The 13715-nt window shown below is 47.3% G+C and overlaps 2 protein-coding genes across 2 annotated transcripts in view; one reads left to right on the forward strand and one right to left on the reverse strand.

The window, feature by feature from the left end:
* The window catches only part of LOC309808830 (forkhead-associated domain-containing protein 1-like), a gene marked incomplete at both ends in the record, with an annotated part of 1104685 nt that overhangs the window by 967051 nt on the left and 123919 nt on the right, over positions 1-13715 (reverse strand). The gene's annotated exons all lie outside the window — the stretch shown is intronic.
* Positions 1-13715, forward strand: part of LOC309808007 (forkhead-associated domain-containing protein 1-like) — a gene marked incomplete at both ends in the record, with an annotated part of 79263 nt that overhangs the window by 60398 nt on the left and 5150 nt on the right. The window contains 6 exons of the mRNA XM_082628016.1: positions 465-573; positions 4232-4362; positions 6608-6697; positions 7725-7829; positions 11565-11666; positions 13547-13670. Coding sequence (XP_082484142.1) covers positions 465-573; positions 4232-4362; positions 6608-6697; positions 7725-7829; positions 11565-11666; positions 13547-13670 — 661 coding nt within the window. The remainder of the gene's footprint in view (positions 1-464; positions 574-4231; positions 4363-6607; positions 6698-7724; positions 7830-11564; positions 11667-13546; positions 13671-13715) is intronic.

Raw genomic sequence — 13715 nt, forward strand, 5'->3', positions numbered from 1 at the left:
CAGCAACGCTGTGACGAGTATCAGTGTAGCATGTGTGAACGGGCTCTGTAAACTCTGGAGTGTTCTGTGAGGTATAAACTACCCTCTATTCTCATTAGAGGGAATTCATTTCATAACCTGCTCCCGGCTCTTGAACTTTGCTGTGCATCCAGTCAGTGCTGGATGATCTGGAACCAACAGCTGGTCTATTTATGGATGAAAACCCACAGGTCATAGGAAGACAGCAGCACCGGAGCCCCTGGGTGGCCACAAAGATAAGGTTCGTGTCTTGAGGACCGATGACATGGTGGTCACTGAAGGAACAGGCCCCTCCTGCCCCTTCCACTAGTGACAACTGAAAACCTTGGTTTCCCCAACACCCCGATCCAAGATCAGCCCGACTCTTTGCCCAACGTTGGAGAAGTACCGGCGTGTCCTGCAGGCCTGGCTGACCCCCTCTGACTGTGTGTTGCCTCCTTCCACAGATCAGTGCCCTACAGCAAGGCTACAACCAGGTGCTGAGCCAGACCCTGGAAATCACCTCCCTGAAGCACGAGGCCGAGAACTTAAGGAGGGATGCCGCAATCACGTCAGGTGAGGCCCTTCTGCATTCAGGCCCCAGAGCTTCTGCCCTCCCGCTGCAGACATCACCAGTCAACCAGCACACCTGTGCCCGTGACACGGGTGCAGCCTCAGGGATCACCCGTGTCGGTGCATTAGAGTTCTCCCTCAGTGGAGGTTTCTTGCCACCCAGTTCCGAGGGCAGGGCCTGGTAAATATTTGAGAGAATGGTATCTCTTGGCTACAAGGTCTCCTGAGCACTGGCCCCACCAGGGAGAACACAGGTCGCCTTGTGGCTTGGGTGGTTCCACAAAGCAGCCTGAGTGCAAACTAGAGCATGGACAAAATGGGGTCACTCCTTTAAGGCACCCATAGTCTCACCCATTTCAGCCGAGTGCACTTGGGCCCAAAGGAAACCATTTTCTAATTTGATCAGAGGTGGTTCCCTGATAAAGGGCTTGGGTTGGGAGAGGGGCAGCCAATGCACAGCTGTGACTGAGCTTTGATTCCCTGGATTCCTTCATTGCTTCCACATGTTTCTTGAGCTCCTTCTAGGTGTCAGGCCCCGTTCCAGGCTCCGGGGAGGGAGAGCCAAGCAAGACAGTCAGATTCCTGTACTCACAGATTTGGGAGGGGGTGACAGACAATAAAAGTAAACGGATGAATAAACAAGCCCACTTCAGAGAGCAGTGGTGCTGTGGAGAAAATAAACTGTGTGTCGTGGTGGCCAGCGCTTCAAGGGGGGAGGCCAAGGGGGACCAGCTTAGTGGGTGTGCAACCATGGAACTCAGGTGGGACTTGAACCCGTGGGCTGGGACTCGAACCCAGTCAGAACCCACTATCTTTTAATCGAGATCATGCATCTGGTCTCGGGACTTACTAAAGCTCAGGTTCTTTATGTCTCATCGCAGAAAGAATTCAGTGAGAGACAAAGTAAGAAGTGGATTTCTTTAGAGAGAAACACACTCCACAGACAGAGTGTGGGCCATCTCAGAAGGCTAGAGGCCCCCAAATATGGGGCGGTTAGTTTTTATGGGCTGGGTAATTTTATAGGCTAATGATTGGGACAACTCTAATATTTTGGGGAAGAGGCGGGGATTTCCAGGAATTGGGCCAACACCCACTTTTTTTTTTTTTTTTTTTCTGTACGCGGGCCTCTCGCTGTTGTGGTCTCTCCCGTTGCGGAGCACAGGCTCTGGACACGCAGGCTCAGTGGCCATGGCTCACGGGCCCATCCGCTCCACGGCATGTGGGATCTTCCCGGACCGGGGCACGAACCCATGTCCCCTGCATCGGCAGGCGGACTGTCAACCACCGCGCCACCAGGGAAGCCCCACCACCCACTTTTTGACCTTTATGCTCAGCCTCGGAACAGTCCTGGTGCTGGTGCGTGTGTCATTTTGCTCATGTATTACAATGAGCCTGTAATGGGGCTCCAGTTCCCCTGGAAGTCGAATCTTACGCCCCCTTGGACCTAGCCGATTCTAACCAGTTTATGCTGTATCCTCCACGGCTATGTCCTTCTTTTAGAGAGGACCTGTTTCAGGTGGGCAAGGACAAGCCAAGGGCAAGCGAGGCTGCGTGGAGTGAACAGAGGATTGTGGGGCTGGGCAGGGTCGGGGGGTCTGGGTTTTTATTCCAAGGGTGTTGGGAATCCAGTGGAGTTTTTTAAGCCGAAACTGACATGCCTAGAGACCTGAAGAGGATGGGACCACTCACAGACGAGGGGAGGGAGAGAAGCAGGTGACAGGGAGGAGGCAGTGAGCCTCGGAGGGGCACATCACTCTGAAGGCAGCCAGCGCGTAGCAGGAAACATACCCACTGCTGTAGAAGCCAGGCACAGCATTGAGTCGCACGTGAATCCCCATCTCTGTATGAATCTGTGCTTTTCTTCTGCCTCACTCTGCAACTTAATCACACCCAGCCCCACCCCCTGCTGCCCCCAGGTCTCTGCTTATTCTCCTCCCTCACTTGGGATGTCCTCAGATATTTTCTGAGCACCTCCCCCAGGCTAGGTGCTGTTCTGGGCACCAGGAATGGAAGGATGAACTCGCTGGTCCTCACCTTCCTCCCGTATGTCGGCCAGTGAAACCTCATCCAAGCATCAAGCCTGTCTCAGATCCCACCTTCTCCGATCAGGGAGTCGGACAGACCTGGGTTGGGATAATGCTTGAGATGGGCTGGACCCACTCAAAGTGTGGCAAGCCCCAGAGGGATTTCCAAGTAACTGAACTGTGTCCTGGAGGCAAAGCTCATTTTTAAAATGAAATTCTGGAGCATTTTGTGCTTTATTTCATAGACATTCTTGATTGAAACCTACCACTAAAACTGGGCCTGATGTTCTTTTAAGAAAAGAACCGTAGGAGATAACCCAATACCACTGCATTTATGCACCCTTCTTCCCACTTTTATTCAAAATGATACTACAATGCAAGAGGGAAGAGATATGGGGAGATATGTATATGCATAACTGATTCACTTGGTTATAAAGCAGAAACTAACACACCATTGTAAAGCAATTATACTCCAATAAAGATGTTTAAAAAAATGATACTACAGTAATGGAGTAGTTATCTATTGCTGCATAACAAGTTACCCCAAAATGTAATGGATAAAACCCCAACCAATATTTATTATCTCCCCCAGTTTCTGTAGTTCAGGAATTTGAGCGGGGGGTGACTTAGTTCTCATGAGTTGCAGGCAAGATGTCGGCTGGGGCATCAGTCATGTCATCTAAAGCCTCGGGGGGAGCCGGAGGATCCCCCTTCAAAATGGCTGCTCATGTGGCTATTGGCTAGAGGCCTTAGTCCCTCAGCACACATGCTTCTCTCTAGGGCTGCTTGAGTGTCGTCACGACACAGCAGTTGGCTTCCCCCAGAGTGAATGATTGGAGAGAGAGCAAAGAGGAGGCCACAGTGTCTTTTATGACCCAGCCTGAGAGGAAACAGTCCGTCATTTCCAGAGTATCATATTGGTTACCCATGGCAGCCCTATTCAGGGTGGGAGGGGCTACACAAGGCATGAATTCTAGGTGGTAGGGATCATTGGGCCCATTTTGGAAGCTGGCTGCCGAGAAAAATCATAGGCGCCATGGAACAAACATAATTTAGCCACTTTGTGTTCTTGGGACATACCACATCATTTGACCCTTACAATAACTCTGTGTGGGACAGACAGTGGGAGGTGAAATAGCTTGTCCAAGACCACCAAGCTAATAAGTGGTAGAGAGGGGTCCAAACTCAGAGGACTGTGAAACCAACCACCCACCCCATCAATAGTGTCCAGCAGTTCCCTCTGCCACACGCCCGTCTCCTGGCCTCTGGAGAAGAATTCCTGGACCTTCCCTGTGCTGGGCCTTTGTTCCCCAGGCCCATGGTGTGGCCTCTCCTCCCGGCTTTGCCTGGCCTGTGCCCACAAGGGGCCCCCAAAGGCTTCTCCTCTCGCTGGTGCTGACTGCCCCTCATTCTCACTGAAGCCTCAAACCCTGTTCCGTGGACTTTGCTCTCATTCCCATTCCTGCTCTGTGACCCTTGGAAAAAGCCTCCCCAGTTCTAGGCGGGCACCGGTGGTGGCCCGGGTTTGGAACGTCTTGTCCGAACGTTGGCTGAGAGCCATGGTGTTGCCAAGAATCCTTCTTGCCTCTTTGACCTCCATGAGTCTTTTGTTTTGGTTTGGTTTGGTTCTTTTACAGAGATGGTGTCATCTTTGCAAAGAGACGTGTTAGTAAAGGATGGTCAAGTTCAACAACTACAACAGGAGGTGAATCAACTGAAAAGTGAGAACAAAGAAAAGGATCACCAGCTCGAAGCCCTCAGCTCCAGAGTGAGTGTCGGGTCATCAGCAAATTGTAGCTGCGAAAAGCAGACACAGTGGAGTCACATGACACACGGTGGTGAGATGAGGCCAGTGCCCAAGGACACAGGGAGGGTAGCTGCTGGGCAGGTGGCCAACTTCTCTGAAGCCTTTCAAAGGACAGTGTGTATGTGGCTCAGAAGAAGCATAATAGATTTTCACATCCAGCAAACATTTTCTAACCCCTATTATAAATTAGTTTGTTTAATCCCAGCAACAAACCCACCTATGAGCATATACTGCCATTGCAAAGTTTAACATTAAACAGAATACGATCTCTCTGTGAGCACGGATGACCACACGGCTGCATCGTGGTCCCAGCACCGCTGGTTCTCATAACTGTCTTCACAGCAGAACGTCTGAAGATCCAGATGCAAACACGCAGACGCTCATTTCTTCCTTAGACTCTAGTGTGTAGAATGTCTCTATGGAAGATGAACGTGGTAGGCAAGCAAAGAGCTTTTTACATGTAACTTTGACCCTTTGCAAATCTTGCCTTCAATGCTAACTTTAGAATCCTGACTCTATAGGATAAGATTTCTCAGTATTTGCATGATGTGCCTGTTTCTGTGAGTCAAGGTAAAACCTCAAAGCTTTCATCTCAGGTGGCAACTCAGAGATTCCCAGAGGCTACCCGATAGCTAGGTCTGCATGGGGGTGGGGTGAGAACAGATCTTGAGGTTCCAAGGAAAAGGCACAGTAAGTAATACCTGGTACGTAGTACCATACCCAGTTTGGAGCTGGTGAAAGGCACTGCACGAGCTTTGGGATCAGACAGACCAGGGTCCCATCCCAGAGCTTTCTTTTATTGTAACTTATTTGGCCTCCATTTCCCCATCTGTGAAATGGGGATGACAAAATCATTTTCTGAGAAGTGGGAGGCTGGTTTTCGTTGTGCTCTTCTGCCTCTGCCCCGGGTCAGCTGCCTGGCCAAGCCCTCTGCATTCGTTTCTCCCAAGCAGGGTGACTTCCCAGGCATGTGCTATAGCTGTTTAATGTGGTGTGTGTGTGTGTGTGTGTGTGTGTGTGTTGGGGACGGGAAGGGGATGCAGAGCTGGTGCTAAGTACAAGGAATCTGCAAAGACAGCACCTGCTTGGCTCTTCTACCTCCTGAAGTGCATTTGGATGATTTATGTCCCCGTTTCCCCTTCCTCGTTGACCTTGGAATGAGGTCCCTTCTCCTCTAGACTGTGCTGGCCAATAGCACAAGGGCTCGTCACCACCAAGGATACTGCTCTTGTGAACATTTGAGATGCCTTTTTTTTAATGACATATATCATGTGTGTTAATTTTAGAAAAATAAGTAGATGACATTGAGAAGAAAAAATAAAAAGAGAGGAGAGGAAATGCTACCTTGAGAAATCAGTGTTAATATTTTCATGTATGTTCTTCCAGTCTTGTTTCTATATATTGCCTAGAATTCAATCAATCAATCATTTTATAGTGAATTTATACTATGCACATTTTTTAAATTTTTAAATGCTTACTATTTTCCCGTGCTAATAAATCAACGCTCTTATCATTCGTCTTAAAAGCTACATACTTTCTCCTGGATGTATCCAGTGTTATAAAGTGGTCTGCTGTTATAAACAACACTTGGGTTGTTTCCTCTTTTTTTTTTTTTCTTCCACTGTTACTGACAATTCTGTGAAGAGCATCCTTGAAACTACAGATTTACTTATTTCTCCAGTCATTGTCCTTAAGGTACATTCCTAAAGTGGGAATTGCTGGGTCAAAAGAAGGCACATCCATCCTTATGCCCTTAATGCCTGTTGCCAAGCCGCCCTCGGGCAAGACAGCTCCGTTTACCCCTCCACACCAGTCGGGGCAGTTGTTTCTTTGAGATGCAACCTGCACAAAAGCCCTAAGATGGACCTGAGCTCACTGGCTCAGCCCCCTCCGCCCTCACTGGTCACAGCGTGAAAACATCCCAATTCCTGCACCCTAAGTCCCCAGACTCTACAAAGCTGGATTTCCCCTGCAGTGAAGTTTGCTGGCTTTTGAAGAGGAACTTAGATGCTCTATTCCTCAGAACTCAGGAGAGGGGTGAACTGGGAAGGACTGCAGGATCCCATGCTCCCATCACACAAATGGTCTCGCCTCTCAGAATTCAGAGGTGTGATTGGGTTATACAACAGGAAACACTCCTGGGCATGAACACAGGTACTTGGGACCCCCAGCCAAGCCCCCGTGGCCTTGTCCTTTTTCTCCACAGTGCTCAGTGCTGAAAGAAGAGTTACAGAAGGAAGATGCCCAGAAGGAGAACTGGGAAGCCCAAGAGAAAGAGTTAAAACTCTGCAAAACCGTGCGTTGAACCTCCTGACCCCTAGGTGTCCACTGAAAGCCTAGATTGTGGCCTTGAGGGTTTTGGAGGGGTTCCTTGGCCCATTAGCTAGCACAAGCTCTGGGGCTTTCTGGGTGTTTGTCTGTTAATGTAGTCTCCTAATTCTTTGATTTGCTGGCCTCAAAGAGATGGGTGAAAAGACCATGGAAAACACACTCTCCCCAGATTTTCTGGGCAGTTGGCTCAAGGCCCCTCATCAGGTTTCCCCTGGGGAAAGGGATGGGAGGTGGCCACCATATGCTGCTAGAAATTCACCGTGGTCCCTACCCCTGGACTTGTGATGCCCAGACTTTCATGATCCACTGTCACAAGTTTTATCACGGCCCTGAGCACTGTTATTAACACAACTCTTCTTGAAGTATTTTTACTTAAATACATTCAATTTTACAACAATTCATAAAAACAAAATAAAAAGCAAATGTATCACTGGCCTTGTATGGAAGGTGAACATAAAAATGAATACAATGAAAAGATGACCACTCAATGTAAATGTTCACCCCCTGTACCGGCCCGAACCCTCGTGCACATCACCAGGCATACGTTTTCCATCCGTTGGGAAGGACGGTGCCTGGGACGGGAGCAGGAGACATGTGTTCTTCTCTCTGTCAGGAGCACACTTCTCTGCCTCAAATGAGAAAAAAGAAAAATGTCATTGTTCTTTTCTTCTAAACTGTGCCCATTGTGTCTTCCAAACAGCCCTTATTTAGATTGAACTCAAAAATGTGCCCCAAGGAAAGAGACTCTAATGAGTGGATAGGTATCTTGTACTGTTTAATCCAGGATCCATGCTGATCTTCAAAAGAAACTCAAATTTTCCCTCACCCAGCCCTTTCATTGCATCCGTTGAAAGAAAGTCTACTTTGCCTCAAAGATGTGGAATTGTCCCCCAAGGGAAGGAGTTAAGCGAATCCCAGACTTGGTTTCTGCCTTAATGAACCGGATGAAATGAGTTGTGAAGTTGACTTCCCTGTTGTTGGAACTCTTTCAGCAAATCCATGACATGGAAAAAGAAATGAGGAAGCTCAGGGTGGAGCTGAAAATGAGCAGTACCGAGCAGAGCCTGATCTCTATGACGCTGTGGGAAAAGAGCAAGGTATGGCAGGGACAGGTCGGCCTGGGAACCACTCTGTGGCCAGCACTCCACCTGCATCATCTCTGTTCATCCTCACAATGACCCCATGCGGTCTATACTGGTATTAACCCCACTTTACAGTCGGGAAAACTGAGGCTCACAGAGGTGAAGGAAGTTATCCAAGTTCACTTGCATAAAGTAGTTGTGGCAGAACTTGAATCCAGGTCTGCCTGACTCCAAAGCTCCTGTGTGTAACCACAACCCTAGACTGCCTTCAGATCTTAATTGTGAAATTATCTAAGAAAGAATTGATCCATTAAATCAAGTTTGCCAATGATGTTGATCCAACTTAAATTCTCATATTGATTTTTTTTTGTCTTTTTGAGAATGTTTTTAAAAATCTCAACATGTTTGTCATTTGTGTGTTTCTTCTTTTAATATGAACGATGTTTGCTTTATATATTTTGAGGCTGTGTTACTAGGTGCATATAAATTTAGAATCCTAATACTTCCTGTAGAGCAAAACTTTAGATCATCATGAAATATCCCTTTTCATCTCTAGTAGTGTTTCTCCCTTAATGTCTCCTTTGTCATTTAGCTTCACCACTGGCTTTCTGTTGGTTAGAGTTTTCATACCATATCTTTTTCATATGTTCTCTGTCAATTTTTGTCTTAAGGTTTAGACATATGCCTTCAGATAGCGTATCATTTTTACAAAATCCAGTTTGACAATCTTTGACTTTTAGTCCATTTATATTATGTAATTACTCGTGTACTGGGGTTTAAATCTACCTTCTTGCTCAATACCAGATGTACCATCTGTGGTATGTTCCTTTTTCTCTCCTTTCTTGCCTCCTTCTGAGTGGATGGTTTTCTCTTATTCCACTTTCCCCCTCTATTATCTTGGAAATATTTCACTTTTTTACTATTCTCTTAGTAATAGTAATACAATAGCATTCATCCTTGACTCACCAAAATCACACATTAATTAAGTTTTTCACTCTTCTACTATTCTCTTAGTAGTCATCCTGAAGACTACAATATGCATTCTTTTTTTTTTTTTTTTTTTTTTTTGCGGTACGCGGGCCTCTCACTGTTGTGGCCTCTCCCGTAGTGGAGCACAGGCTCCGGATGCACAGGCTCAGCGGCCATGGCTCACGGGCCCAGCCGCTCCGTGGCATGTGGGATCCTTCCGGACCGGAACACGAACCCATGTCCCCTGCATCGGCAGGCGGACTCTCCACCACTGCACCACCAGGGAAGCCCTGCATTCTTAACTTACCAAGAGGCAATAGTAGTTGATAATTATGCCCTTCTCCTTGACAGTGCAATGAGTTTCAAACACCTTAACTTCACTTACCCCCTCCAGATTTATAAGCCATTGCTGTAATTTTCTAAACTCCTCTTGATACTTAAAACCCCACAAGACATTATTAGTGTTTTTCTATAGTCAGTATCATATCCACACATTACCCTTACTGTTGCTTGTCTTTTCTGCATCTCTGATCACCTACCTGGGTTCATTTTTCTTGTGTCTGAAGAATACCCTTTAATGTTTTCCCTCATTGTGGCTCTGCTGATGACAAATTCTCAAATGTGCCTGTGTGTCTGTCTGGAGATGTATATTTAACCTTCATTCTTAAAACACATTTGACTGCGTATTGAATTCTACAAGGGCAATTCTTTTCTTTCAGCACATTAGATACAGCATTAGATATGTCACTATTGTCTTGTGGCTCCTATTATTTCTATTTAGAAGTCATCTGTAAGCCTAACTGTTGTACCTTTGCATAATCTGTCTTTTTCTCCGGTTGCTTTTAAGATTGTCTTTTCCCTTGATTTCCAGCAGTTTTATTATGGTTTATCTAGGTGTGGATTCAGTTTTATTTACCTCGTTGAGTTCGTAGGGGCTTCTTGCATCCCTGGCTTGGTGTTTTGCCTTAGTTCAGGTGCTTGAGCTCTGTACCACACAGGCAGTGGGGAGCTACTAAGGCTTCTGAACAAGTGACTGATGCAATGACATTCGTGGACAGTAATCAGGGTGAAAATGGTAGTTACAATTTCTCACGTACTAGGAGTTACCTTGAACATTTCATCTCTTCATCTTCACAACAGTGCTGTGATCTAGAAATCATCCTCTCCATTTTACAGATGAGAAAGTCAAGGCTACTAGTTACTAGTAAAGTAACTAGCCCAATGGCACAGTCGGTTTTGTCTGACTCCAGGTTCGTCTGACTTCAGTGACCCTGGCGTAGCAAACAGCCACATGCTACTGTTTACACTGAAATTAATGAAAATTAACTAAAATTTTTAGTTCAGTTCCTCCGTCACACCATCCCCATTTCGAGTGCTCGATCCCCAGATGTGCCTGGTGGCTGCCATATTAGACAACACAGCCTCGCTCAGAGTACCTGTATCATTGCAGAAAGTTCTGTTGGACAGAGCTGCCTTACAGCTGGGTAACTCTCACAGTACCGTTAAGATTGCACTGGAAGAAACTAAACTCGAGGCGAGGAGGCCACTTGTCACAGTCCAGCTTGCATGTGAGAGGGGTTGGAGGACAGGCATGAGACCCCCGAGTGTGAGAGAGGGAGCAGGGCGGCTGTTGAAGGTGACTCTGAGGCTTGGGGACGGGAACGGGGGCTGTTCATGCAGAGCACAGATAAGGGCAGAGTCCAAGGCTGGACTTGGCTTTTGCAGCATATGAAAAAGGCTGCTGACATAGAAGTCAGAGCATGTTTAGACCTGGGAGAAAACTAAGGCCCAGAGAGCTTAGATGACTTTTCCAAGGTAACGGAGCTGGGTAGAGGCTCTTCCACTGGACCACACTACTCAGAAGAAAGCTCTTAAGGGCTTTTCTGGGTCTTTTATTACATCCCTGTGATCCCCCTCTTCAGATCCCTAAAAAAACAGCCTGTGAATTTGTTTCAGCACAAAAACTTTCCATTTATTTACGAGAGTTTGCCTCATTTCCTGTTAGTGCCAGGGCCCAGGGCTCAGCAGGTGCATCCAAGAACTGAGCAGCTGTGAGGCCTACACTGGCCAGCCAAGGGTAGCGTGGAGCACGCCCAAGCTTACCGTGTGTTGACTGTTACCCAAGCAAGGGGGGAAAAGTAGGCAAGCTTCTCCACTTTAAAGGCCTTCCTTGGCAGGCTGCAGTTCTTAATAGACATTGCTTTGGCAAGCCTCCAGAGAGGTTACCACCAGTGAGTGTGCTCAAAGTGGTAACGACAAACAGTTATGATAATAAACCCAATCATAACATTTCCAAGTACCCATCACGAGTTATTAGAACGAGACTGTACGGCGGACATTCCCGTCCACCTTTCATAGGTTACAACGGTACTTAACACTCTCACAGAGCCCTTAAGCACTATTCCAAACATTGAATCCCCACAATAACTCTATGCAGTGATACTAGTATCATCATCCCCATTTGACGGATGAGGACACTGAGTCACGGAGCAGTGAAGTAACTTTCCGAGTGTCGTACGGCTGGTTAGGGACCGAGCTGGGATGGGAGTGTGCGGTAGAACATAGTTGAGCCCCGGGTGCAGAGCTCGGCCCTTTCCCATAGGGGGCAACTCCCTGTGAGTTTGCCTCCACCCTGTGCATGCCTGTGACCCCTGCTGCTGGGCTGCAGCTGTCCCTACCCCTCAGGGACTCCCCCACTGCCATTAGCCCCCCCAGAAGAGTTTCCCCAGAGGGCATGATGATCACATTAGCAGCAAGCCCTCGGTTTCATCATCCTTTCAGGTTGAAGAGAAGCTTCGGCAGGATTCCAGAAGGAAATTGCTTCAGCTGAAAGAAATGAGGAACAGAGCAAACCTCATTAAAGCCAATTTGGAAAGGGCAGTAGGTCAGGTAGGCATGCTGCAGAGCCCCTTCACGGGCCCATGCTCTCCACGGAATCCCGCACCCAAGCGGCCGGCAGGGATGAATGAGGAGGAAGACGGCCTGCCTTAGTTCACCCACTTATTTTCTATACGAAGAAGTGTCTAGAAAGAACTAGAGCTGAGATTCTATCTAGATCTAGAGTCTGAGCTTTTAACCACGATGCTCTACTACTTCGCTATTAGTTACTAAGCTAAGCATCATTTTTCTGTGTTTTGAAGAAAGTTTAGTGAACCTTTGTCCCGCCCCCAAAGGTAGTGGAAATGACTCCTGCATTAGTCCTGTCCCCCATCAGCTGCAGTTCCCCTTCCCCTCATTTCAGATGAAGATCAACAGTTCTCGGGAAACTCAGCAGTATTTGCTGCAAGAAGAGTTACAGCAGCATCTGGCAGAGAAGGAGAAGCTGACCGAGGAAAGACCGCAGCAAGAGGAGAAGCTGAAAGCCAGAGTCAAGCGGCTAATGGCAGAGGACTCGGTAAGGTGGTCCCCGTCCTTCTCTTTACTACTGGAAACTGATGAAATGGGCTTTCCTATGAGAAACAGAGGGCATGTACTTAGATGGAGGAATCTCAGCAACTCCTTGTTGGGAACTAAATTAATTAAAGAGGGTGAATGATGTAGGAGGAATTAACATGAAGCTTGAATCCTAAAACTCAGAGATCAACTTGAAGATCAACTTGAAGAGGCAAGGTTATTGAAATGTCTAGAAATGGTACTTTGTTTATATACCGCAGCTGATTTTATTGATACAAATCCCAGTCGTTACTGCGGCTCCTGGTTTGTGTCTAAGTGTGTGCAAGACCAACCAATAGTATTTCAGTCTTTCTCTTCATGCATATCAGGGGAAACACATGGCCAAAACTGCTACTTACTTTTCCAGAAACCAGCCAATTAGAGGATACTTTACAGTGGCACCTCTCAACTCAAAGGTGTCCACGGATCATATGGGGATGTTGTTGAAATGCAGATTGTGACTCAGCAGGTCTCGGGTGGGGGGAGCCTGGGATTCTGCATTTCTGAACAGCTCCCAGCTGGTACCGATAGCACAGCTCTGCAGACTACATTTTCAGCCACAAAGTCTGAGAAGAAGGTTTTCCCCAAGTTGGCCGATAAGAACCACCTGGGGCTTCCCTGGTGGCGCAGTGCGTTGAGAGTCTGCCTGCCGATGCAGGGGACACCGGTTCATGCCTCGGTCCGGGAGGATCCCACATGCCGCGGAGCAGCTGGGCCTGTGAGCCATGGCCACTGAGTTGCGTGTCCGGAGCCTGTGCTCCGCAACCGGAAAGGCCACAAGAGTGAGAGGCCCACGTAACGCAGAAAAAAAATAAATAAATAAAAGCCCCTCCAGGGACTTCCCTGGTGTTCCAGTTATTAAGACTCTGTGCTTCCGCTGCAGGGGGCGCGGTTTCGATCCCCGGTCAGGGAACTAAGATCCCGCATGCCTCATGGTGCAGGCAAAAAAAAAAAGCCCCTCCAGGAGCAAATTTGATGTGATTGTTCAGAGATGAGACCAGAATGACAACAAGTGGAAACCCAAGCTTAGAAGAACATTAGAAGAAAAAAAGAAATAAAACATGGGGAGGGAACATAGCGGGGATCTCTTATTTATAATGATGCTAAGTAGGTAGGAAAGTTGGAAATCTTCCTAGATGTGACTTTGTATTCGAAATGAAATTTTTAAATTCCTTCTCTGCTGAAGCCCTGTAATGATATTTTCCAAGGTACTAAGTAAGTGACAGGGTTTCTGCTAATCCATGATTTGTTCATGTTTCTTCAAATACAAGAGAGTGAGATTGTGATCACTGATAAAGCTGCTGTCCTCACCATTCTGGCCACAGGAGCAGTCCTTCAGTGATCTAGGAGCCAAGTGCAAAGGGTCCCGACATGAGGAAGTCATTCAGTGTCAGAAAAAGGCCTTATCTGAGCTTCGTGCGCGAATTAAAGAACTTGAGAAGGCCAGCTTGTCAAGTAAGTTTCCTCCTGCTTAGTCATCCCTCTGTGCTGAGAACCATG

The sequence above is a fragment of the Mesoplodon mirus genome (genome assembly GCF_964341445.2).
Source record: "Mesoplodon mirus genome assembly, chromosome: 7".
NCBI classification, from domain to species: Eukaryota; Metazoa; Chordata; class Mammalia; order Artiodactyla; family Ziphiidae; genus Mesoplodon; species Mesoplodon mirus.